The 26,063-nt window shown below is 46.5% G+C and overlaps 2 protein-coding genes across 4 annotated transcripts in view; one reads left to right on the top strand and one right to left on the bottom strand.

The window, feature by feature from the left end:
- The window catches only part of KIF24 (kinesin family member 24), a 59,759-nt gene extending 50,676 nt beyond the window's left edge, over positions 1-9,083 (top strand). Inside the window, exons 10-13 of the mRNA XM_082657243.1 lie at positions 180-289; positions 4,262-6,466; positions 7,844-7,937; positions 8,468-9,083. Coding sequence (XP_082513369.1) covers positions 180-289; positions 4,262-6,466; positions 7,844-7,937; positions 8,468-8,608 — 2,550 coding nt within the window. The 3' untranslated portion in view covers positions 8,609-9,083. The remainder of the gene's footprint in view (positions 1-179; positions 290-4,261; positions 6,467-7,843; positions 7,938-8,467) is intronic.
- A 1,376-nt stretch (positions 9,084-10,459) lies between these two features.
- UBAP1 (ubiquitin associated protein 1) overlaps positions 10,460-26,063 on the bottom strand; it is a gene marked incomplete at its 5' end in the record, with an annotated part of 55,172 nt that continues 39,568 nt past the window's right edge. For all 3 annotated transcript variants that reach the window (XM_082657245.1, XM_082657246.1, XM_082657244.1), the window contains 4 exons: positions 10,460-11,594; positions 12,205-12,306; positions 13,419-13,601; positions 20,485-21,408. In XM_082657245.1, coding sequence (XP_082513371.1) covers positions 11,454-11,594; positions 12,205-12,306; positions 13,419-13,601; positions 20,485-21,408 — 1,350 coding nt within the window. In that variant the 3' untranslated portion in view covers positions 10,460-11,453. The remainder of the gene's footprint in view (positions 11,595-12,204; positions 12,307-13,418; positions 13,602-20,484; positions 21,409-26,063) is intronic.

The following is a 26,063-nucleotide window of genomic DNA, read 5'->3' as shown; positions in this document are numbered from 1 at the left end:
ATTTCTTTGATTAGTGGTGAAGTGAGTACCTTTTGTTTATTGACTGTGTTTCTCCTTTTGTGAATTACCTTTTCGTAGAAGCGGGTGAGGGTGACTGTGGCCCAGTGTCCTGCACACAGTAAGTAGTCAGTAGGCCCTTGGTTAGTTGACTTCATTGACCTGCCTTCTGTTTCAAACAGGTTCTGAAGGACTCTTTCATTGGCAATGCCAAAACCTGCATGATCGCCAACATCTCGCCAAGCCATGTGGCCACCGAACACACTCTGAATACCTTGCGCTATGCTGACCGGTGAGTCCCCTTCAGGTGGCGGGTCGTGTGTGTATGTGTGTGTGATACACACACAGGGATCTGACCTTGAGCTCCACAAGCCTGTTCTTGGGACAGTAATTCTACTGCCAGGGGAATGTGCAATTGGTCATTTGGAGAATGTGACGTAGGAGGCCCTGCCATTTTACAAGCGTGAATGTGACAAGAGGAAGGTGACACGCTCCTTTGTTTAGGAGACAACTCCATCAGTGGCTTTTTTTTTTTTTTTTTTCCAGCCACGCTGCGTGGCATGTGGGATCTTAGTTCCCCAACCAGGGATCAAACCCGCATCCCCTGCATTGGAAGCGTGGAGTCTTAACCACTGGACTGCCAGGGAATTCCCCATCAGTGGCGTTTAAATGGCTAGCGGGGGATGAAATATTTCTCCAGAGTAGAAGGCTTAGTGAGGTTTTCTTCCTGCTAGCCTCAGCTCTAATTATTAGGGATAGAATACCTATTACTTGTCAAGGCAGAAGTACTCAGAGCTGTGTAGGTCCAGAAGAGACCAACCTTGTGTTATAGAAGGAGAAACTGAGGCCCAGAAAAGGGTGGAAACATTAATAGGGCTCACTGGGAGTTGGTGGCAGAACTAGCACCTCTTATTGCCAGGTCAGGGCTCTAGTGACTTTGGTATCTGCCAGGGTCCCTCCCATCTCTTACCCTGGGGTCACGTGTCTCCTTCACGTGTGAAAATGCTCTCATTACCATTCTTTCCTCTGGCTGCTTTGCTGCTGGTCCTGTCTTACAACACCTCCTCTTCAGTCTCCCAAGAATCCATCTCCAAAGATAACAAACTATTTGAGGGGAACCTGTTGGGTTTTTTTTTTTAATTACTGTTGAAGAATCTTTAGTATCCATGGCATTTAATGAAACTCATTGGGAAGGAAAGAGAAGCCACCATCTAAGTTCCGTGAGAACAGGAACCTTATCTTTTTCTCCACTGTATCTCTCCTGCCCAGACAGTACTTGGTACCTAGTAGATGTGTAATAAATATTTGTGAATGAAAGGAGGAGCTCCTCCTGGGCTTGGGGGCTTGAGTGAGGTTCTCTGTGTACCTTATCTCATTTAAATAGGAGAGATCATTTACAAAGTGGCTACCAGAGTGGACTCTGGAGTTAGACTATCTGGGCCAATACCCTGCCTCTGCCACTAGCTAGCTGAGTGGTCTTGGACAAATTTGCAACTTCTCTGGGCCCCAGTTTCCTTAATGTGAACAGGGATAATGATAGCACCTATCTCATATAACAGTTATGTGGAATCACTGATGCGATATGTTTGAAGGGCTTAGCACCACACCTGGCAAATAGTGAGCACTCATTATATGTTAACTTTAACAATAGTAATATTACAGGCATACTGTGGAGATATTGCAGGTTTGGTTCCAGACCACCACAATAGATCAAAGATCACAGTAAAGTGATTTTAAAATATATATATACATACCTTAATTTAAAAATAATGCTGTTGGAAAAATGGCACCAATAGACTTGCTCTATGCAGGGTTGCTACCCACCTTCAATTTGTTAAAAAAAAACCGCACTATCCAAAAAGCAAAGCACAATAAAATGAAGTATGCCTATAATAGGCATAAGTTTCCTCGAGGAGGTTTTCTTGTTGCATGGTTTCCTAATGCCAGCACCCTAGCACTACTAGAAGACAGTGAAGACTGAGATCAGATAGAAGACATGGGATGATCCAAAATTGTTCCCCAAAAACCAGTATGGCTTCAGGTTCTTTCCCCCCATGTATCCATTACCCAGCTTCAACAATTATTAACCCTAAGTCAGTCTTGTTTCATAACCCCATTCACTCCCCAAATCACAGACATATCAAGTACTTGAAGTAAGAACATCACTAAGGAGCAGAGAACAAGACTTTCCTCTCAGTGCCTCAGTAACGGAGGATGAAAGTAACCCTTTCTCAGAGGGGATGCATTGAGTACGATTGGGAAATTATTTGAAATAATTTTGGTTAAAAAATAGAATAAGTATAATAGAAATAATCTCTTTCATTTAAAGCAGTCTGACAAATTATTGAAAATAAATATGAAAGTCATTTGTTTTATGTGTTCAAATTAATTGTTGGTAACAATCCATACACACACAGGATGAGGATGATTGTATTGCTTATTTAAAATTTTCCTCTGATTTAAAATTTTCATCTCTGCACATACTAGAAGAATGTTGCTAAATAGTCCAAAAATAAAGTTCCAGCTGGACCCCTAACAGGTGTATCAGAAGAGAACTCAGTAACAGGAGTGATTTTGGTAAAAGGTAGAGTACCCTGGAAGCCTTTAGCATCAACGACCAAAAATTATCTGTAAGATTTCTTCCGGCACCCTCAGGTTTCAAGAATTATTTACTATGACTGCTAGGAGGAGATTTTGGTGTTTCTCTTTTAACAAAACTAATAGCTCAGATTTTTATAACAGGAAGTAATTTGGAACCATCTAGACTTGCTGTGGGACCTCTCGACCCATTCCGTGGATGTATGCCCTACTGCAATACCTCAGCAAAGGCCCAAGGACACAATTCACGTGTCTTTAGTCACATCCTATGTCTCTTTGCTTACTGTGTTATCTGCTTGCCTTGCCTCCCAGACCTAAAAGGAAGATTTAAGTCAAGTCTCAGTGTCAGGTTTACTATATTGGTCTTCAGTAATGGCCAGAGGGGTCATTTGGCTACTATTGAGTGGATTAAAATCAAAACAATGGAAAAGACATTTTCTGGGAGCTCCCAGGCAGAAGTACTGCTCCCACCTAGGGGATTTCAACACAGAATCTACGAACAAACTACTGGAGAGTCACATTTTACTTGATGTCTCCTTGTAAATCCAAATTCTTACACTGTTTGTATTTTGTTTTAGGTATCACAGAGTGAGAGACTCTGATCTTGGCAACTGAATCCTAGCAGAGACTTAATTCTGGATTTTTCCATGCTCTCTAAAATTCCCTTGTAAAATAGAGCATGGTTCTCTATTTCTCTATCTACGGTGCGATTTTGCCTCCTAGGGGACATTTGGCAATGTCTGGAGACAATTTTGATTGTTGTGACTGGGGAGAAATGCTGCTGGGATCTCGGGTAGAAGCCAAGGAGGTTGCTAAACACTCCACAGGACAGCTCCCCACAACACAGAATTATCTGACCCCAAACACCACTAGTGCTAAGGTTGAGAAACCCTGTGAATAGACAGGTCATTTTTCCCTTAACGGAATTAGCACAAGCCTGCTTATTTCCAGAGGGCTTTTGCTTCTTGAAGTGCCCAGCAGGTTCGAGGGAACTCATTTTCTCAGAGAAGCCTGAAAGGAGGTGGTTGCAGGGAAAAGAAGACTCTGATTATGGAAGACTGGGTAAGGGGTAGACACTAGGCTCCTGAGTTGGCTGATCTTCAGGAAGCGTGGCATGGGCCCTGCGTGGGCATAGTTCTGAGACTAGCTCCTCTGGCCTGGCCCTCACATGGGACTGTGGTATTTCCAGAACTCTCCTGATCATGGAATACTGGATGCACACTACTATCCTGAGAGAAGACACTGGTCTTCTTTGTTCAGGTAAAGAGAGGTATTTCATGCTGAAATAGAATCTCCCCATTTCCTCCATTTCTCTCCCAGATAAAAAACTAATTCCCAGGGGCTTCCCTGGTGGCACAGTGGTTGAGAGTCCGCCTGCCGATGCAGGGGACGCGGGTTCATGCCCTGGTCTGGGAAGATCCCACATGCCGCGGAGCGGCTTAGGCCCGTGAGCCATGGCCGCTGAGCCTGCGCATCCAGAGCCTGTGCTCTGCAACGGGAGAGGCCACAACAGTGAGGGGCCCGCGTACCGCAAAAAAAAAAAAAAAAAAAGTAATTCCCAGTCCTTGTAATAGTTTTCTTTGGTTTTTGTTTTCCCTGAAAGCTATAGGAAAGAAGTTACAGAACATGCAAGAATGCACATTTAACATAAAATGGTCGTTTACAGGGTCAAAGAACTAAAGAAAGGCATTAAATGTTGCACTTCAGCTAGCAGTCGAAATCGAACATCTGGAAACTCTTCTCCAAAACGAATTCAGAGCTCTCCTGTGGCCCTGCCAGGGGACAAGTGTTCTCCCAAAAAAGTCAAGCTGGGGCTCCAACAGTCACTCACAGTGGCACCTGACTCCACGAGAACGAAGGCCCATCCTCTGGCCAGTCACCCAGCCAATATCCCTTTTGCTTCTGTACCTAAGGCTCCTGGTAAAAGGGGTGGCTCTAGAGGGAGTCCTCCCCAAGAGTGGGTCATTCAAACTAGCTCTATCAAAGGAACCATGCGGCCTGGACATTTAGCCAAAAAAGGGGCAGAAGAATCAGCTGCATCATGCTCTGAGAAAAATCCAATCGGCAACAGAACTGCCCTCGGGTGGGGAAGCAGGGCCCCTGGCCCAGGAGAAGAAGCAGTCCGTGGTAAGCTGCCTTCCCGGTGCAAGAAGGTGCAGACTGTGCAGCCAGTGCAAAAGCAGCTTGTGTCACGAGTTGAACTCTCCTTTGGCAACGTCCATCACTTAGTAGAGTACAGTCAGGGCAGCAAGGGGGGCACACCTACTAGGCCTGCCCCTGAAGCTTGGACAGACATCCCTCCACATCAGAAGGAGAGGGAAGAACATTTGCGCTTCTATCACCAGCAGTTCCAGCAGCCACCTCTCCTCCAACAGAAGTTAAAGCACCAACCACTGGAAAGGTTTTTATGCCAGTCCCGGCCTCCAGAGGGGCAGCTCCAGAATGACACCCCTCCTCCCTTCCACTCTTGTTGTGAGAGCCATGATGGAGCCCAAGCTGAGGACCTTGATGACAGCGATTTCAGTGAAGATTCTTTTTCACATGTTTCCTGTCAGAGGACCACAAAGCAGGGAAACACCCTGGAGAATAGCGAAGGCTCGTTCTTCCTTCATCAGAGGGAGCAAGGTCCTGAGGAACAGGTAGCCGAAAGGCGGCAGAGTCTGTGTTTTAGCCCCAGGACAGAAGGTGACGAGAAGGGTCTAACTGGAAGCTGGATGTACTCCAGGGACCCCGCAAGCCACAGGATAGCACTTGATCACGGCCACAGCCCAAGTCAGGTGCCCTTGGACTGGAGCAGAGAGGAGGACTCCACCTCCTCAGGGCCTCCTCCTGGAGAAAACCTGGCAGAGAAGCCTTACTGCTCACAGGCAGACTTTGTATATAACCAGAAAAGGGGGGGCGGCCCAGCCTTTGACCTCAGACAGGATGCCTTCAAAAATGAGGTTCCTCGGCAGGCTGAGGGCAGCTCACCATCCCTGGAGGAAGATGGTTGCACTTTCTCACTATCCCACATCACAGTTCCTGGATCCCCAGACCAAAGAGACACAGTGAGCACACCTCTGAGAGAAGTCAGTGAAGATAGCCCAACTGTGGCAACCAGAACAATGAAAAACAGTAACCCTTTCCAAGGAGAAGACTCTAGAGGGGAACTAGGCACATGCTCTGAGCATGCTTCTGAACTGATGGCTCCCCTCACCATGTCTCTCCTGGAGAGCCCAGATGATGAGGGCTCTCCTCCCTTGGAGCAGTCGGCCCAGGATGGAGCTGCGCACAGTCTAGTGGCAGCAGACACAGGGGGGCAAGCTGTGGGCCACACAGTGTCATCTGGTGATCAAGAGGCAGACCTGCCAATGTCTTCAGCAACTGAGCACCTGTGGCTCTCATCATCTCCCCCCGACAGTAAGCCTGGGGGTGATCTTCCAGCTCTGTCCCTGTCACCCATCCATCAGCACCCACCTGACAAGCTGCCCAACAGGGAGGCTGACCTGGGGGAGCCCTGTCAAAGCAGAGAGACTGCACTCTTCTCCCAGGGGCACTATGATGGCGATGCTGAGACAGAGCTGGGCTGCTCCCAGGGTTTCCCAGAAAAACCCTGCCTCACCATACATACTGGGGGACCCCACTCTGGGCCTACATTCACCTCCCAAACAGGAAGTAGTGATGTGGCTGACCAGCCCTGGGCCCAGGAGAGAAAGCACCTGGCAGGGCTTGGCTGGCAGGAGCTGGATTTGTCCACAGATCCCATCAAGCTGTCTTGCTACAATGAGGACATCACGTGGCTCAAACGCAGGCCAATCCCAAGGTACTTAGCAAGGCTAGGTTCTCCCAAGACTGCCAGGACACTCCGTCAGCCCATCCTGGGGCACGCACAGTAAGTTGGACTTTCCTACCTAGACTTGAGCCCCTTTGGCACCCCTACTCCTACTACAGCTGAATGTTTTGTCTGTTCTGGGAATGGCTGTGGTTGGCTCAGAGAAAGGCTTTTTGTCCACCTTATCAAGGGAGCCTGCCTAGATGCATCTGACATGAACAGCAGGAATAAAATGTATTGGAGCAGGCCTGCCAGGTAGGGTAGGTGGGATGTGAGTGAAAGAAGCTTGGGAAAGCTGAGATGTGAGTGAAAGAAGGGAGGATCTGACCCTATAAGTAAGCCTAAGACCTATGGTGAGATCAGAATCCTCTTCTTCATTCTGTTGGGCCTGTGTTCCTGGAAGTGCTCCCCAGGGACACAGCAGCAGCAGCCTTGTGACCCCAGAGCCAAGGCTGGCTGGTCACCTTCCAAGATGGTGAAGGTAAAAAACAGGGGCTGGTGATTTGTGCTGCTTTCCCTGAAGGAGGCTGTGGATGGTACAGCAGAATGAGAGAGCCTTTGAGAATGTGAGAGAAAGGAGGGCAAGAGGTCTAGCAGCATCAGAGGCCCAGGAGCAGGAAGGCAAGGCAGGCCAATGGGAACAGATGCTTCCTATGTGAGGCTGCGGCCCTCTGCTAGGGCTCCTGATACCTGGGCAGACCGTCTGCCAGCTGCTCGCTGGGGCTCAGGCCTGGGCCTTGGGCGAAGAGAAGGGCGTGTAGGGATGTGCACCTCTACAAGGTAGACAGTCTTGCTGTTTCCGTGGTCTCTATCCATCAGTGGAGTCTGACACAGTCAGGTCTAATGACCCTGTAGATGTTTCTAAATTTGGGGATCAGAGGATGGGGGGATGGTCAGTGGTAACCTAGAGGTTGGAGGTCACAAGCTAGGGAAGATAACATGCTGAGCCCAGAGGTTTTATTAGCTGGATTCTTCTGACAGAAGGCAGATCCTCCAGCTTCTAGCTCAAACCCCCTTGCTTTGGTCCCTGAACTCCCCAAAGAAAGTAGAAATCACAGCAGGCTAGGTGGCTGGCTCTACCTTGTGCCAAGTGTGCCAGCTGCAGTGGCACAGCCTTGAGCTTTCTTGCAGGGAAGATGTGGGCAGCTCCTGTGGAGGAGAAGCAGCATCCAGCCCTGTGCCTCAGTGTATCTGGAGGCAGGGGGCTGCTCCAGAAGCCCATCTCTTCTCAGAATCTCATTTGTACCCCCCTAGTCCCTTGACAAGGCCTGAAAAGAATGGGTGAGGGGCAGGAGGTGCTGGGGAGCTGGTCCTGGTCACAGCCTCGGCCTCTTTGGGCAGAAGCAGCTCCTGGCCTGGAAATGAGGCTCACTTCCAGAAAGCTGCCCAGGAGAGATGGGAGGCCCGGAGGACCACAGCATTCCCTCTGGTTCCCAGGCAGGTACTCATCCGAGCACACCAGGAACAGCTGGATGAAATGGCCAAGCTGGGCTTCAAGGAGGAGACCCTGATGAGCCAGCTGGCTCCTAATGTAAGTGGTCTTGGCCGGACTCTCAGGGGTTGTTGGGAATTAGCCTGCAGCTAGTTTGACAGTCATCCTTTTTTGATGCAGCTGTGTGTACAGAAAGGGTCTGCTGTCACACTCTAACCTTGTTGAGGCCTTGGACCTGCTCTTGCCACCCCTCTGAGTTGGCTTGAGGGCGTGCAAGGACAGGTGGGAGATGGTGCTACACTCCCCATTCCCAGGCCAAAATGTTTCCAGCCTCTGTTCTTTGCCATTCTGCCCTCCTAGTGGCTTGTTGGTGCCCCTCCCTGTGATGGTAACAGTGACTTACTTGCCTTATGCAGACCAGAGGTACTTCTACAAAACCACCCTTCTGCCCTGCGAAATACCTCTCTGTGTAGAAAAGTGGTCCCACACTGTGCCATGGTGACTGTCCTGCAGATTTTCCAGCTGGAGGAAGGGCCTGGGCTCTGAAATCTTCATACAAGAGAAGGGACTAGAAAAGCTGATCTGGCAGCAACAGCAAAAGCTCCACTTGTCCTTTGTTTCCTTTCCAGGATTTTGAAGATTTTGTGACCCAGTTAGATGAAATCATGGCTCTGAAGTCCAAGTGCATCCAGAGTCTGAGGAGCCAGCTGCAGCTATACCTGGCCTGCCACAGGCCAGCTGCGGCCCCTGAGAGGACAGCGGTGTCTTAGAACAAGATCCAGTATGTGGTGGCTGGGCTCTCAAGAGCTGGAGGGCCTCTGCCAGGTCCCCCTACAGATATCAGAACCCACTCCCTGGTCCTGCCCATGCTAGCCTCTCCCTAGCCACATGTGGCCTTGGCTGGGCCCCAGCCCCTCTCTCAGGGCCAAGCATCCTTCCCTCAATTCTAAGCACAGGAGCATGTGTAAGGAAGGACAGATCAGCCTGAAAAACTTAATAGGCCCCTCCCTTTTCTTTGGGACTGGAGGAGGATTTGCCTTTACTGACCCCTTGTCTGTGGAAACACAGTTAGGTCTAATAACCCTGTAGATGTTTCTAAATTTGGGGATCAGTGGATGGGGGGATGGTCAGTGGTAACCTAGAGGTTGTGTTGATGTCACAAGCTAGGGAAGATAACATGCTGAGCCCAGAGGTTTTATCAGCTGGATTCTGTGCCTTTCTCCAGGACTTGGTCAAAAATGAAAACATTGGTGCTAGTGGGGCGGGGGAGGGTGAGCTCTGCCCCATCAGCCCTTGGAGATTGATTTGGGACTTTAGTTAGCTTTTGAAAATGTAAAATGAATAAACCTTGATGTCTTTAATAGCAGCAGATGTGGGACAGGCTTTATGCTTCCAGTTCCCCTCCCTCCCTGCAATCCAGTATTTAGACAGAAGAGGGTGCTCGCGTCACTGCATTATTCTTTTCCAATCTCTACCTTGTGCTGGGACCATCCACCTGCGTCATGCTCTGGCTCCTGTCTGTGAATCCTCACCCCCACGCCCTCACGGAATAGTGGAAGAGCTGCAGTTATCTCAGGCAAGTCTGTCTCCTAGCCTCACCCTCATCCGGGACTGCCCTGGCAATCTACTCCCCCCTCAATGGCCTGTGTTCAGGGTCTTGGCACTGAGTGCTCTGGTCAGTAGTGTGAGATGAGAGTGAAAGAAGGGAGGAGTAAAGCAGTTCTACACACATACACGCACACCTTCATGTGAGTTCCTTCTGTATCTTTTTAGCAGAAAGAAGCTTAAGAAATACCAACTGGCCTCCAGGTGGCCCACTTAACCAAGGCCACCCTGGATCAAGTTGAAATTCATGTCAAAGCCCTTGGCCCTGGCACCATTTTGGTATGAAACTTTGATTTCCTACAGGTAAAGGATAACTTTTACAGGTTTTTAAAAGAAGGGTTTAATTAATTTTAAAGGCCAGAAGAGGGGCTTTCTGAGACAATGGCCATGCCTGACCTGACCACCAGAGGGCAGCCTCTTTCCAGCTTGGTGCTTCCCAGCCCAAAGGTTCTGTACCCGCTCCTCACGTGATCACTAAAAAAAAATTAGAGACCCATCCAAGCCAAGAGCACAGGAGGGACTGTGGGGCAGTATTAAGTATAAGGACAAGAAACTCTAGGGATAAATCTAGTTCCATCAGCTACATCAGCACTACTGAGAGCTAATAAAGCAGTCTGAATCCCAGTCCTGCCTGTGGAACACATAATTATGCATGATGCTGCTCAGAGGACAAGGGGCTTGTTCCTCATTTCTGAGTGATTCCACTGAAGGCCCAGCCTGTCTCACCGCCACAGTCAGTCTTGCAGGAAGGCATATGTCTATGTCCTTGACCCAGAGACTGGGCTAGGTCAAGTTTAAACAGACCCTTGTCTACACCTGCCTTTACAAACCGAAAACCAGGGCAGACTGGGGGGCCAGCTCCTGGGTCCCATGGGCCTAAGAGTTGGAAGAAAGTACTGAAATGACAGAAAATGGTTAGCTCCTGTTCCATCCCCAGCAAATCCCTTTACCACTCACTCACTTCCACCCTGCAGTATAACAGTCCTTGGCAATAAAGAAGTTATCACAGCAGGATATACCTTTTAGATTTTTATTAGTAGTTCTCTCTGAAAAATCAAAATAGTTAGCAAATTACTTTAGATTCATCAAGACTGTATATCCTTTGTATTTAGATCTTTAATGATGTACAACATAATACAAAACAAACCAAAGACTAATTTCTATGACTAGGTGTTATTCATTGTGTCATCCTAGAGCAGGGGGCTGGAGGGAGAGGCTGTTCTCCAGGGAGAACTGAGGTGGAGTTAGTGCTGGGTGACTAAATCACAGCCTCTTTCTTCCCCACTTGATGTGCTAGGAAGGGGCCAATGATTTCTTAAACTGACAACTGTTTTCTAGAGCAGGGGGCTCTAAAATCTCGGGTAGCCGAAGACTGTGGTCCAAACCAGGCCAAAAGAAACAGGCTGGGGCAGGGAAGTATGGTAACTGCCTGGCAGAAAAGGCAAACTCAGGGCCCCAAGGGGAAAAGGGCATTCTTTGCACCTCAGAGACATTGCAGAACCAGTGTTAACACTAAGTGACATCGTTAAAGGGGGAAAAAAACAAAACCCTGGAAGAACCTTTCAATTGCACTCAACTTGGATTAGAGGTCAGTCCACCCTTGCAGAGAAGGGAAACATCTAGCCCCAGAGCAGCACTGAGTCTGGCCCTCCCACCTCCTTCTCCCCAACTCCTTTTGGCAGCTGGGACAGGTTTCGGCTGAGGCCATACAGACCCCAGAAAGACCAGAGAAGTCTCTCTGGATGGCCAAGGTGGGAAGGACACTTCTCAGAATACAAATACTTTTACTGTGGAAGGAGCCGGGACAGTTCCGGGGGCATATGCACGCCCAAATCTTCCTCACTTTCTCCCCAGCTCAGGACCTAGGCTCATAGAGACTTGGCAAACACAGTCTCTACACCTGACCTTCCACCCCCAAAAGAAAATCCGGAAGCGTGCCCCTTCTTCCCCACAGGTGGTCTCCTCAGGGCCTTCGGCGGGGGGGGGGGGGCTCCGTGGCAGGGCCTGGTCTCAGCTGGCTCCCGCCCGAGCCATGAGGTCTTCCAAAGCATTGTCCTGGTCATTGTTGTGTAATAGCAGAACTTCCTTAATATCTTTCAGTTCAAAGCCCATTTCCTTAAATTTGCTCATTAACTGAAGAAACTCCATCATCTAAGGGAAATAAGAGAATACAGACTCAAGAAAGGGGTCCAAGCCACACAGCACAGCTGAGTGGAGGAATATGTGTGTAAGGGGGCTGCTTGGGGGAGCGTTCTTTGCCGGAGCCTCATGAGCCTCTCTGAGGTCCCCTAGCAAGCAGAGGAGGGCCGTAGAGGAAGCGAGGCTGTGGAGGAAGACAGGTTGATGCCATGGCCAATCGTTCATCAGGAGCCATGCCCAGTCCCAAACCTTGCTGACCTTCACTCAGGTCTCACCATCCACATCTGTGTTCCCACCCAGCAGGATACTGAACCCAGAAATGGCTGCTTTCTGGCTAGCAGCCTAGGTGAAGTGACTAGCAATCTCCCCCAACATCCAAAAATATGGCTTTTTGCCCAGGTCATTTTTCCCGTCTCTTCCCTGGGATTCTAGATAGTCTTCAACCCGATACTTTATCTGAGCCAAACTAGCCAAATGCCTTTCTGGACATGAGAAATTCTGTGCTTCAACTACCTCTGCCTACAGTCACTGGAAGGGATGAAGGTTGTAGTCCAGGAGGACCAAGACAGACTACTTTGTCCCTTCTTTCCAGAGGGTTCCCGTGAAGCATGAAGGTTCCTACCTTTTCCTCTGAACACTGCTGCATTTCCAGAGCCTCTTCCACTAAAAGAGGGTCAAAGCCCTTCTCACAGAGCTGTCCATGTGCAAAGAGATAGTCGAGAATCTAAGAAAAGAGAAAGGTTTAAGCACCTATTGCCACTCTTGTCTGCGCTTCCCAAAAGTCTTACACAAACCTTCAAGTGTGACATCTGCTCCCCACCCTGGCTATTAGATCCTAGATAGGACTTGATTTTGTGCCTTGAATTGTGTCCAACACAGCAGTACCTCAGTGGCTACTTGCTGATAGGTACACCCTTCTAAACATGCATAGCCATTTTTCAAAGGAGTTCCTGTCACAGCTGACTCACATCTCCCAGCTGATGTCAATTCCACAGCCTAGGCAGGATATTCTTTTTTTTTTAATGGTGACTTTTCTTTTTTCTAAATTTATTTATTTATTATTATTAGCATCATTATCATCATTGGCTGCACTGGGTCTTCATTGCTGCGCACAGGCTTTCTCCCTAGTTGTGGTGTGCGGGTTTCTCACTGCAGTGACTTCTTGTCACAGAGCACGAGCTCTAGGCACATGGGCTTCAGTAGTGGTGGCACGTGGGCTCAGTACTCGTGGCTCATGGGCTCTACAGCACAGGCTCAGTAGTTGTGGCGCACGGGCTTAGTTGCTCCGTGGCATGTGGGATCTTCCCGGACCGGGGCTCGAACCCGTGTCCCCTGCACTGGCAGGTGGATTCTTAACCACTGCGCCACCAGGGAAGTCCCAAGATATTCTTCTAAGAAACCACCCAAGTCAGAAAGTGCCCCCAAGGTTTAGGACTCCAGTACACTATTTTGGAACTCCCTGGGCAGTCCTGACAGGATAAACATTTCTGGAAGAAGACATCTGACCATACCTCAAGCCTAGAATGCTGTCTCAGGAGAGGCAGAGAAGGGGATAACTGGGTAACAGTCAACAACTCCAATACTCTCAAAGCTCTCCTTCAGCCTAGGTCTCAGAGCAGCCCCCAAAGCAGAAGCTGCAAAGCACTGCTGCTGAGGCTGCTGGTTTGCCCAACAAAGCACCCTGAGTCCTGCCCACACCCCCTCAAGTCACAGGAAAAGACAATGGTGCTGTGAGTCTGAGGGACTCTAGGATAAAGGCAAGACACTATTCCAGCTCCAGAGATGTGGGACCTCTCTCCTACCCCCGCCCTGCCCCATGGCTGACTAACCGCTCACCTGCTCAATATTCTCTCCTTTCTTCTTCATGGCTTTCAAGACACACTCATATGAGTAGCCCATGCTGACCACCGTCTCCACACAATGCCGCTCACTGGGGGACAGCGTCTGCAGTTCAGAGTAAGCCTGGGGACAGCTGGGAGTGTTGGGCACTTGTGACATTGAGAGATTAGGAGGTGTGACCTGGTGGTGGAGAAACAAAAGGATTAAGGCAAGAAGAAAGACATGTAGCCCAATCCAGGGGCTTGTCGTTTCTGACCTAATGAAACCTCCCAGTCAAGCAACCTGCCTGCAAGCAAGGGCCAGGTTTCTGGCCAGACATCCTGAAGAAGACTGAAGAGTGGTAGGGGAGCTCCAGCTGAGAGAGAGAAAAACTGGGAAGACACCTGCAACTGTGGCTGTCCTCTGCCTTCATCCCACCTTGCAGAGTGAGGAAGCACCACAAGAGCCACATGCCCTTCCATGCCCAAACCCCCTGGGCTTGAGGTGGAGAAAGAAGTTCTGAAAACTACATTCGGGACTGATGCCCAAGCTGGCTGCTGTTATTTCTCTCCAAGGCTCCTTTATCCCTTTCGTAGGCTGCCGTATCTGAGTCCTAAAGGGATCAGTAACCTCAAACACCCCCACTCTGGACAGACTCTGCCAGTAATGTGTCCATCCTCGCTTCTACTATTGCTGGCTGGGCAGAGACTGCCAGCGCAGTTCCCACACTTGGCCAGCTCAGGGCTCCCGTGCTCTGAGGGCACTCCATCTCTGCCCCACACCATGCACTGTGCTTTGATTCCCTGCAATAGCTGCTGTTGTACGGAGCCAAGACTGAAGGACTGCTACCCACTCCAGGCTGTGCCCTCAAGGACTGGACTGTGGTCTCTAGGGCCCTGCTGCTACTGCACCTTACTAACCCCAGCCTGACTGGTGGACAGATTCCCAGGATTAAATCCTCCCACCACTTCTGATAATGAGTCAGCCCCAAGGCAAAAAGGCAGCTCACTCCCAGGCCAAAGGACAGAACCACCATGGGAACAAGGTCACAAGCTGTTTGACAGCTTGGCCCAGCTCTGAAGAACCAGGGAAAGTTTTTCAACAAAATTTTCTTTATTTCTTTTTTTTTTTTGCGGGGGGCCGGGGTGGGGGAGGGAGGAGGGGAAGGAGCCTGCTATCCTAAAAGCATGTTCAAAATTATATAGCTCCGGACTTCCCTGGTGGTGCAGTGGTTTGAAATCCGCCTGCCAATGTAGGGGACACGGGTTCGAGCCCTGGTCCGGGAAGATCCCACATGCTGCAGAGCAACTAAGCCCGTGCACCACAACTACTGAGCCTGTGCACCAGAGCCCACGAGCCACAGCTACTGAAGCCCACGCTCCACAACTACTGAAGCCCACGTGCCTAGAGCCCATGCTCCACAACAAGAGAAGCCACAGCAATGAGAAGCCCGCGCACCACAATGAAGAGTAGCCCCTGCTCGCCGCAACTAGAGAAAGCCCGTGTGCAGCAATGAAGACCCAAAGTGGCCAAAAACAAACAAATAAATATTTTAAAATATATTATTAAACTAAAAATAAAATATTAAAAACAAATTATATAGCTATAACCGGATGCTCTCCTCCAAGTCAGCTGGGAAAAACCAAGAAGATTCTACAGGCCTAAAAGCCAGTAGTTTCTGCTTAACCATCTCACCCACAGCATACTCCAGGCAGTCCAATCGTGGGGCTCAGTCATTAGGTTACAGGAGTCACGACAGGGCATGGGAACTGCATCACACCCTCTGGCCACTGCAGGCCCCAAGATTGTCTCTCTCTTTTCAGGGGCAGGCTCTACCTGGGCTTGAGAATACCAATAGCCAAACAGCATTTTGGTCGCACTGCTGGCACAGTACTTATTACACACAGTATGAGCTCCTAGAGGTTAGTTTCCATGACACATGCATTTCTAGATGCCTAAGGCCTGGCTTTGAGCTTGAAACTTACCCCTAATCAGTTACCGAATAAGTGGAGCTCTATTAGGATTTCAAAGGGGGGATTTTCATTTAACACAATAAGTTGACACTGATTCTCCTCCCCTCCAAAACCCACTAAAATGATAATAAAACAATTAAAACTGTATTAACCTTTAAGGTCAAAGAAAAAGAGGGAACAGCAGAGGACAATATATTTCAATGAAATTTTAGAAGGTGGAATGCTAATGGAGGCAGAGTAATGGGCAGAGGCAATGACGTTACACGCCCCTGGAGACCCCGAGAGAGACGGGTTCAGCATTTGGAAGCATCGGGTACTGTTGGGATAAGGCAAGAAAGGAAGGCAGTGATCAGAGCAGAAAACCCTCAGGCAGACCTTCCCCACCTCACCTTTGCAGGAGGCAGAACATTAAGTCTCTAGAAAACGTGAGCCAAAAGGACTAAGGATACCAAGCACAGCATATGGCAGAGTGAGGTGCAAGAACCAAAAGGGACTAAGTAACTACACCAGCATTCCCCACCTTCTTTAGCATTCAAGCAGAACTCTCTAGATAAATTTTAATAGCCCCCAAGACCTTCACATGTTGATGTTTTGCAGAGCTCCCCTCAAAGCCAACTAACCTTCAGCCTATAGTGAATCTTCATGATCAGCAAGCACACCCCAACATACACATTCTCCGTTTTGATTTATTTTAGTGCCTCACTCTTAAATGTGAATAGAAAGCCAAAGCCACCAACATAAGACCAAACCAGAAGAGGGAAAAGACAAAACACTTGGAAATTTAAAATAAAGTAAAAATTTTATTTAAAAGATTATATTAAAAAAAAAAAAGGGTTATACACAGGCAAGGATATATCCCAGAAAGTAAAACATAAAGTCAAAGAGATAGAAAATACAAAAAAGAAAATACAAAGCAACGAACCACATCAACCAGATTTTGAAAACTGAGCTGAGCCTTTGGATCCAGGAGGGCCAAGCACAATGAATGAACAAAGCCCATCACTGGTAAATTTCTAATCTCCAGAAATGAAGAAAAGAAAGCTTGTGGGAGTAGGGGAAGAAATCAGAATAGCACTGTATTGCTAGAAATCAGTGGAGCTTATACTTAAATTTGAATTTTTTTTTTTAAGGGAGCAATGTCTTAAAAATTCTTGAAGAAAAATGACCTTCAACTAAGAAATCTAAATCCAAAGTATTATTCACATGTGAGGGTAAAATTAAGACATTTTTAGATATTCAAGGACTCAAAAATAGGACTTCCCTGGTGGCGCAGTCGTTAAGAATCTGCCTGCCAACACAGGGGACACGGGTTTGATCCCTGGTCTGGGAAGATCCCACATGCTCTGGAGCAACTAAGCCCACGCGCCACAACTACTGAGCTTGTGTTCTGCAGCCCACGAGCCACAACTACTGAAACCTGCACACCACAACTACTGAGCCCATGCGCAGCAACTACTGAAGCCCGTGTGCCTAGAGCCCGTGCTCCGCAACGAGAAGCCCCTGCACTGAGAAGCCCGCGCGCCGCAACGAAGAGTAGCTCTCGCTCACTACAGGTAGAGAAAGCCCGCACGCAGCAACAAAGAACCCCCCCCCCAAAAAGACAAAATCAGACAGGTTGACCAACATGCTTGAATGTATTTGAACAAGAAAATTATCATTAGGTCTTTGGCAGCTCTTTTGGAGCATTTGGACAAAATTAGCAACAGGCACAAAGAAACCATGCAGACTTTTTTAATGGGGCAGTTAAACTAGAGAAACAAAAAGCTACCAAAAAAATCATCATCATCACCAGAGTACACCATCTGAACTCAGTAATAAATATTTACCCAACCATAATAATATGAACAATAACATTAACTGAACCGAAATTTGTGATATAAATATGATGGGAGGTACAGGAAGAAGGTAGAGAAGGGGCTATTATCAGAGCTAAATCCTCAACTACTGCAACAGGAAGTATAAACCTGTCTAAAATTGATAAATTTAGAAAAATGTAAGCATCTAATTCAGAAATACAGAGATAAATCCCAGCATAAACAGTTTAAAGGTCAAAAGTGCCTGACTATGGGAAGCAAAACTGGAACTGGGGAGAGGTGAGGCAGGGAGCTACTGTTTTTCAATACAAGCCTTTTAAATGCTACTTGATTTCATTAAAATATGTTTGTAGTACTTTGATAAAAATAAATTCATTTTTTATTTTTATTTATTAAAAATGTTTTTCATTTGTTTATTTCTTTTTTGAGGCTTCCTATTTCTTCCTTTTCTTTTTCTTCTTTTTTTGGCTGTACCACATGGCTTGTGGGATCTTAGTTCCCCAACCAGGGATCGAACCTGGGGCCACAGCAGTGAAAGCGCCAAGTCCTAACCACTGGACTGGTAGGGAAGTCCCTCATTTTTTAAATCTAGAGATGGAGAAGGACTCTACTGTAAGTATTAAAGCAATGGCAACATAAGAAACGATCAACAGATTCAAACACCGGAAAGCTAAGAGATTGTATGTAATGAAAATTATTTAGGATACAATTTAAAAGCAAACTGGCACTACTCGTATGCTTCTTGGCCAAAATTAGTAAATTGAGAACTCAGAAGTATAAGGAAAAAGGCAAATATTTTGCTGAAGTAACTGTGAAAAAGTGGGAAATAGATATCCATAGCCGGAGAAAGAGAACCCAATGGCAGAATGAGCCTAACCTGTGAGCAGAGCAAGACTCCTTGAAGGGTTGAAGGGCAGTGGGAAGAGGCCCTGGTGCTAGGTCAGGCAGGTCTATGCTGGACACAGAATAAGGGCACATCACAAGATTGTTCCTCTTAACATGATCCCATGGAGTTCTCAACTTCTAAGATTAGTTTATATAAAACAGTGAAACATGAAATCAAAATCTAAAAAATGAGACCCAAACACTGGGCCTGAAATAGCCGACAAGAACCAAATTCCAGGAACACTTCCCTAGGAGTTCCTATTTGAAGGATGTATACAGTCCAGCTGACCACCATCACCACCCACCTGCCTCAAGTCCCTATCTTGGAGAGAAGTGCTTCTCTCACTGGGAAGCTCCTACCGTGGGCCTCAAAGACTCGCACTAAGGATAGAAAGCCAGGATGGGAACTAGGCTTTGCTCCCTGGAGGTAAGGGTCATGACTTCCTTAAAAGATCACCAGAACTCTGGGCTTCCCTGGTGGCGCAGTGGTTGAGAATCCACCTGCCAATGCAGGGGACGCGGGTTCGTGCCCCGGTCCGGGAGGATCCCGCATGCCACAGAGCTGCTGGGCCCGTGAGCCATGGCCACTGAGCCTGTGCGTCCGGAGCCTGTGCTCCGCAACAGGAGAGGCCACAACGGTGAGAGGCCCACATACCGCAAAAAAAAAAAAAAAAGATCATCAGAACTCCAACTCTGTTTATATTTGCCCCCCAAAGGCAGTCAGTCCCCAGGCCAGGGAGAAGCATGGTTTCCGCTGACACTCTAAGTCGGTGGGGGTGGGGGAACCTTTCAGAGTGCTTTTAATTCCTCTAAAGCACACAATGAGTCACAAAGCGAAGAGGAGTATCCCACTGACCAAAGTCCAACCACAAACCAGGAGGAATTAGGATAAGGTCCACCCTAGGAGATGTTATGCATTCTATTTAGTTTCTCTGGGCCAGGGTCCATGGAAGTTTACGGGCAGCAGTAAGCTCTGACAATGGAAGCACTCACACAGAGAAAATCATTTACCAAGAATGTCACTGCTGGGAACTTGCACTCTTTGTAAGGCAGGCCAAGGCTCATCTTTTCTACCAGCTAATAGCAGGCTTATTATGGTCTCTCAGAGATTTCCCACTAATACAATCAGGCTCCTTTCTGGCTCTAAATACTGTCTTGATATGCTGTCATTTAAAAAATCTGAACTGGTGTAGCAAAAGGTTCTTGGTCTTCTGTGATTTCTATTCTATAATGCAATTGTTCTGTGGGGCTGAAACAACCACATAAAGTAACCTCCCTATATATGTATGCATCTCTCTTGTGTGACAAATCAGATTTTCTTCAAGATGATACAAATTACAACTTTCGTATCAATCCACCCTTCAACACTAAATCTGACTTCCAACCTTCCCCTCTCCCTCCCTTTGGAGAAAACTGCACAATTCTTAGTAGTAAGAAAAAAAAAGTAATTGCAGGATCAAAACCTATAGGTTTAAAAATGACAAATTTCTATCTTTTGCTGAAACTTCCAATACAAATTATGCCCCAGTTACTAAAGTACCGCCCAGTTTGAAAAACATAACCCCAAATTAGTCAAACACAAAAGAGCCAAACTTCAAGGCAGAGTGAGATGGAAAGAGGAAGGAGAGGGAGGTAGGGAGAAGATAAAAGGAGAAATACCAAGCAACCATAAAAAAATTAAGAAAGCTAATAGGAAAAAGTAAAAAGGTACAAAGAAAGAAAGCCTTTAAAAAATGCAAACACAAGACATGGCAGCACAGAAAAGAACAAATTGATTAGGCAGGAAAACATCATTCACATGATACACATTATCTTTTTGAAGGAAAAGACCAAAAAGATGCAGGGAGGAACAAGCCAACATTAACCAGGTTAGGTGCAAAGCTAATAATCTCTGTCCTCAGAAAAATAAACAGAACTACATATACTTAATGTAAGCAAGGTCAATTTGGTCATGCCCCATCCTGCCCTAAACCTTGCAAAGAAGAATGTGAGGGTGGCAACTGCTGGGTAGAATTTAGAAATCTGTGGAGCTTTAATTCAGGGGGATTTAAAAGGCTTACCGTGGGACTTCCCTGGTGGCACAGTGGTTAAGAACCCGCCTGCCAATGCAGGGGACATGGATTTGATTCCTGGTCTGGGAAGATCCCACGTGCCGTGGAGCAACTAAGCCCATGTGCCACAACTACTAAGCCCTAGAGCCCACGAGCCACAGCTACTGAGGCCGTGTGCCACAACTACTGAAGCCCGCGTGCCTAGAGCCCATGCTCCACAACAAGAGAAGCCACCACAATGAGAAGCCCGCGCACCGCAATGAAGAGTAGCCCCCGCTCACCACAACTAGAGAGAGCCTGCCCGCAGCAATGAAGACCCAACGCAACCAAAAATAAATAAATAAATTTATAAAAGGCTTACCGTGGGACAGGTATTTGGAGGTGATGATTCTTCTGTGCACACAGACAAGACAGAGAGGGAAGGCATCTGGGAATGGGTGAGGGTTGGCACCTCTGTGCCACTGTCCAAGTTCAAAGCTGAAAGCCCAAGAGCATGATGCCCATTGAGCTCACTGGCACTGCTTTGGGTGGAAGGCTTTAGGGAATTCCGGAACGTGCCACTGCGGAGGCAGGATGTGCTATGGAAAGTGCTTGCCATCTTGGCTGTCTTCTGACTGCTGTCATCAGAGTCAAGTTTGGGGAAGGACAGGGACTTGATATTGCTTACTGCAGGGATGGGGGGAAGGGACACTTTGGAAGACAGCGACATCTTTTCACAGTTGCCCAACTGTGGTAAGGTTATAAAGCCATTGGGTTTGTGAAGAGGCTTGAAATCTAGGGTTGCCCGCTCCAGGGATGCCAGGACCTCCTCATCCTGTAACACAGACCCAGAGCCACCTCTAGGCAAGTTACTGTCCAATAACTGGGCCATAATGGGTCCACTGGTTCCTACCAGAATGTTTCTCAGCTCTTCCTTCTCATCAATAGTTTTTAACTCCAGATTATCAAACGGGTCTTCTTCACACTCAAAGTCAGCAGGATTGAAATCTGCCTTTGTGTGGGGTGGGCTGAGAACTTTCTGTTTTGTGGCACTGCTGCTGACCCGAGTCGGCATGAGGATGCTGTTGTGCTGTAAGCTGGCAAGGATGGGATTGATAGGAGGTGGCATTGTGGCTGTACCGTGAGTCTTGGAGAAGCTCATTTTGCTGTCACCCTCTGGGCCACTCTTAGAATTCACCTTAGCTTCTGCTTCCTCAGCCTTGCGCTCTGCTTCCCACTGGGCTTCTTGGATTTTCTTAATATCTTCAGCCCACTCAATGGTTTTCTTTTCCAAAGAGAAGTCATACTGCAAAGATATATCAGATAAAGGAAGTGTGAACCCAGGTGGCTGCCCCTCCCCCACCCAATTCCTCCACCCAATTCACTTCTTCCTCACCCTGGCAAGGCAGCATTTATTAAGGTGTATGGGAGGATCCCCACTCAGGAAAACTAAGACTTCCTAATCTTACTTGATTTAATCAAACTATGCTCCCTGGTTACTTCTAGAAATTAACTAGAAAGGGCTCCTCTCACCTCTAATCCTACATACCAGGCCAAATGTACCTTGCCACTTCCCTTGCTTCTCTCCCCTCAGGCTATTTCCCTTCTTAGAATTCTTCATTGGTGGCTCAGGCAGAACTCAGCTGCCTCCTCTATAAAGCTTTCCTGATGGCCCATTCCTTCCTCTGAACTCTTACATAGTGTCTGTCTCTATCATTTGATGCTGAGCACATGTGACCACAAGTAGCTTTAGTCTTCCTCTAAACATTTCCCCAACACTATCACAAGCCTCTTGTGGGCAGCAACTGGGCTTTAGACCCTCTTAAGGTCTCCATTATCTAACACAATGCCCTAAATAGATCCCGCACTCAATAAAAACAACAGCCCCTAGTATTTAAGCACTTACAAGGTGCCATGCATGATTCTAAGCACTTTTTATATATTAGTTCTCTAGATTTTTTCAGCAATTACAGGGGCTATGCTCAAGGTCATAAAGCTGTTAAGCGGTAGAGCCTGGATCTGAACCCAGGCAGTCTGACAACAGATTCTATGCTCTAAACCACTACCAAATTACAGTGAACAGACTGTACTCTAAATGTAGAAAAACTGCTTATTAAGAAATCTAGACATAACCAAATTAAGATTTTATGATACAAACTCAACAAAAAGCAAACAACCTGATTAAAAAATGGCCAGAGGATCTGAATAGACATTCTTCCAAAGAAGCCATATAGATGGCCAAGAGGCACATGAAGAGATGTTCAACATCACTAATTATTAGGGAAATGCAAATCAAAGCCACAATAAGATATCACCTCACGCCCAGCGAAATGGCTATTATCAAAAAGGCAAGAAATAACAAGTGTTGGAGAGGATGGGGAGAAAAGGGAGCCTTCATACACACTGTTGGTGGCAGTGTAAACTGGCGCAGCCACTGTGGAAAAGAGTAAAAGCTAAACAATGTGTGCACATTCAAGGTTGGAGGCGCGATAAGAGTAAAGAGGAGAAAGGGAGAGGAAGGAGGCCTACCATGACCTAGAGCCACGTAGGCCTAGAGTTTTAGAGTAGAAGAAACATAATAAAGTGCCTCAGGTCATCCCTAAACGTTTCAGCTTCAAACAACACAAAAGAAGCCTGGAAACGCACATGTCAAGAAGTTCACTTACACACCCTGAGCCAGTTACTGGGCCCCAAAAAGACACTTGGGGGATCACAGGGCTTCCTTTCTACCACTAACTGAATAGTGAGAAAATAGCACTGGGCAAAGGTTGCTGCTTCTAACTGTGGAGGAAATCCAATTATGCAACTGGTTTCCTCCATCAAAAACTGAGGCTGTGACCAACTTCCCACTGCCTGTAAACACAGATCTCTGAAGTTTTACTCCCAAAAATAAGTGTAAATTTCTTTCCTCTTTAGTGCTTTTTTGTTTTTTTGTAATTACCAAAGTAATGTAGAATACTTGGAACATAAGAAAAAACAGAAAGAAAAAAACAGCAGAAATATTACAGTGAAAAAGAATGTGATTTTTGAGTGTACAATAATAAATAATAACATCATCTAACATTTATGGAGTACCAGGAACCAGAATAAGCATTATAAATGCATTATTTTACTTAATCCTTATAAAAACCTTAAAATATGTACAAGATTACACAGCTATTACATGGCAATTCCAGTCCATGAATCGCTGAACCAGAGTCTGCTCTAAACCGTGACACTAAAGGCCACCCTCCACTACTGTGGCCACTACCACCATTTCAGTGAAAACTTTCCGGACCTGGGTGCAAAGGTTTATGTATGTTTTACGGGCTCACTTTGATGATTTTTAATCTGAAATCTCAAGTTTGTATTGTCATGCAAGGGCAAATATGAAAAAGTTACAGGAAGCTTCAAGCTGTCTAGGGCTCTAGGTCTGACTCTTCTCTGGATAGAGAGGGAGCCAGCGCCAACACCACACCAATACCACAGCCAAATCCCCTGCTGGAGACCCTAGGCAGTCAAAGTTTAAGGAAGCTATCTGCAATTAGAGAACAAAAACACTGCAGCCAGCCCACACAGGAATGGAGCTTGGAGCCTTGATCTCCTCTTTTGTTATTAGTGGGTGTGATGAGTATGACAGGCACAGTACCAGGCACTCATTAGTGCATCACACTGATCAAACAGAAAATTCCCAGCAAAGCCTATTAACAGCAACGATGTGGGATTCCAAACAAGCCTTCTGAATGAATCAATGAGGCAGCAAATAATATGAGGACTACTGAAATAAAATGGAGGTGTTATTTAAATCATATTGCTAGCAGTATTCTGCACACAGAGTGGTATTTACTGAATATTTGTTGCTGCCAATAAAAAAGCCACCAAGGAAACAGAACAAGGTAAAACTTCATAAGGGAAATCTCTATCTCTTCTGGCCCAATAAAGTCTCCATACACAAAAGGAGTATCGATTCAGTATTCAGAAACATCTAAGATAGTCAACATTATTAGTAGCTAGAGAAATGTACATCAAAACCACCATAAGAGGGGTAATTCCCTGGCGGTCCAGTGGTTAAGATGCCATGCTTCCACTGCAGGGGGCGTGGGTTCAAACCCTGGTCTGGCAACTAGGATCCCAAATGCCACACGGCCAAAAAACCAAAAACAAAAACCGTAAGACCACTGCACACCCATTAGGATGTACATAAATAACTAAAAAGACAGATGATAACAAAAGTTGGCAAGGATGTAGAGGAACTGGAAACTTCATGCAGTGTAGGTAGGATTGTAAAATGGTGCAGCCACTTTGGAAATTAGTCTGGCAATTCCTCAAAAGGTTAAACATAGTTAATATATGACCCAGCAATTCCACTCCTATGTATATACCCAAGAAAGCTGAAAGCATATGTCTGCACAAAAACCTGTAGACAAATGTTCACAACACAGATTTCCCTGGTGGCGCAGTGGTTAAGAATCTGCCCGCCAATGCAGGGGACATGGGTTCGATCCCTGGTCAGGGAAGATCCCACATGCCGCGGAGCAAATAAGCCCGCTCGCCACAACTACTGAGCCCACGTGCTGCAACTACGGAAGCCCACTCGCCTAGAGCCCATGCTCTGCAACAAGAGAAGCCACCGCAATGAGAAGCCCATGCACCACAAGGAGGAGTAGCTCTGGCTTGCCACAACTAGAGAAAGCCCACACGCAGCAATGAAGACCCAATGCAGCCAAAAAAAAAAGTTCACAGCAGCATTATTCCTAAAAGCCAAAAAATTGGAAACCATCAAAAATGTCTATCAACTGGGGACTTCCCTGGTGGTCCAGTGGTTTTAAGACTCCACGCTTCCACTGTAGGGGGCGTGGGTTCGATCCCTGGTCGGGAACTAAGATCCCGTAAGCCACACAGCCAAAAAAAAAAAAAAAAAGTCTATCAACTGATGAATGGATATACAAACTGTGGTATATATCAATACAATGGAATTATTCAGCCATAATAATGAATGAAGTACTAATACTTCATTCATACAATATAGATAAAACTTGAAAACACTGAAGTAAAATAAACCAGTCACATATATATTTATGAATAGTTATATATAAAAGACTAAATATTGTATTATTCCACTTATATGATATTCCAGAATAGGCAAATGCAGAGAGACAGAAAGTAGATTTAGTGGTTGCCAGGGGCTGGGGGAAGGGGAAAATAGGGAGTGACTGCTAATGGACACTGGGTCTCTTTTCAGGGTGATGAAAATATTCTGGAATGAGATGGTAATGATAGTTATGCAACTGTGAATATACTAAAAACAAATTTATTTGCATACCTTAAAAGGGAAAATTTTGTGGTATGTGAATTATATCAATAAAACTTTTATTTAAAAAATATAACTGAAGTTCTCCCACTACGATTATTTCCTAAAAAAGACTGGAAGGTAAAACAAAGAATACATTTTATTTTATTTATTTATTTATTTTCATTATTATTATTTTTTTTGGCCACACTGCCTGGCTTGTGGGATCTTAGTTCCCCAACCAGGGATTGAACCCGGGCCCTTGGCAGTGAAAACACGGCATCCTTTCCACTGGACTACCAGGGAATTCCCAATTTTTTTTTTTCAAAGAATACATTTTAGAGTAACATGGTAATTCCTTAGTAAATCCCCCTTCTTTGCCAGGAAGTTGTATTTTAAAAAATCTAGAGTCACAGGAAGAAGTGTTTGGGTGAGTAGCGTACCTTTCTGTTTTTCCATGTAACTCCTTCTCTAAACTGTAAGCTCCTTGAGGAAAGTGGTTAAGGCATTTATCTTTATCCTCAACCCTAGCAGAGCGTCACTCAAAAGCAGGCAGTCAATAAGTGTGTAGGAAGTCACGTAACATGGCGCTATTTGCTGCTTTCAAGATGTAATTTTATACATTTATAAATAACTGAGCTTTAAAAATGTAAGGGCTGAAAAAGAAGCTACTGAGGAGATGGCATTTAAGC

This window comes from Grampus griseus, assembly GCF_964374135.1.
Source record: "Grampus griseus genome assembly, chromosome: 6".
In the NCBI taxonomy this organism is placed as follows: domain Eukaryota; kingdom Metazoa; phylum Chordata; class Mammalia; order Artiodactyla; family Delphinidae; genus Grampus; species Grampus griseus.
This window is presented reverse-complemented; position numbering and strand designations above follow the sequence as displayed.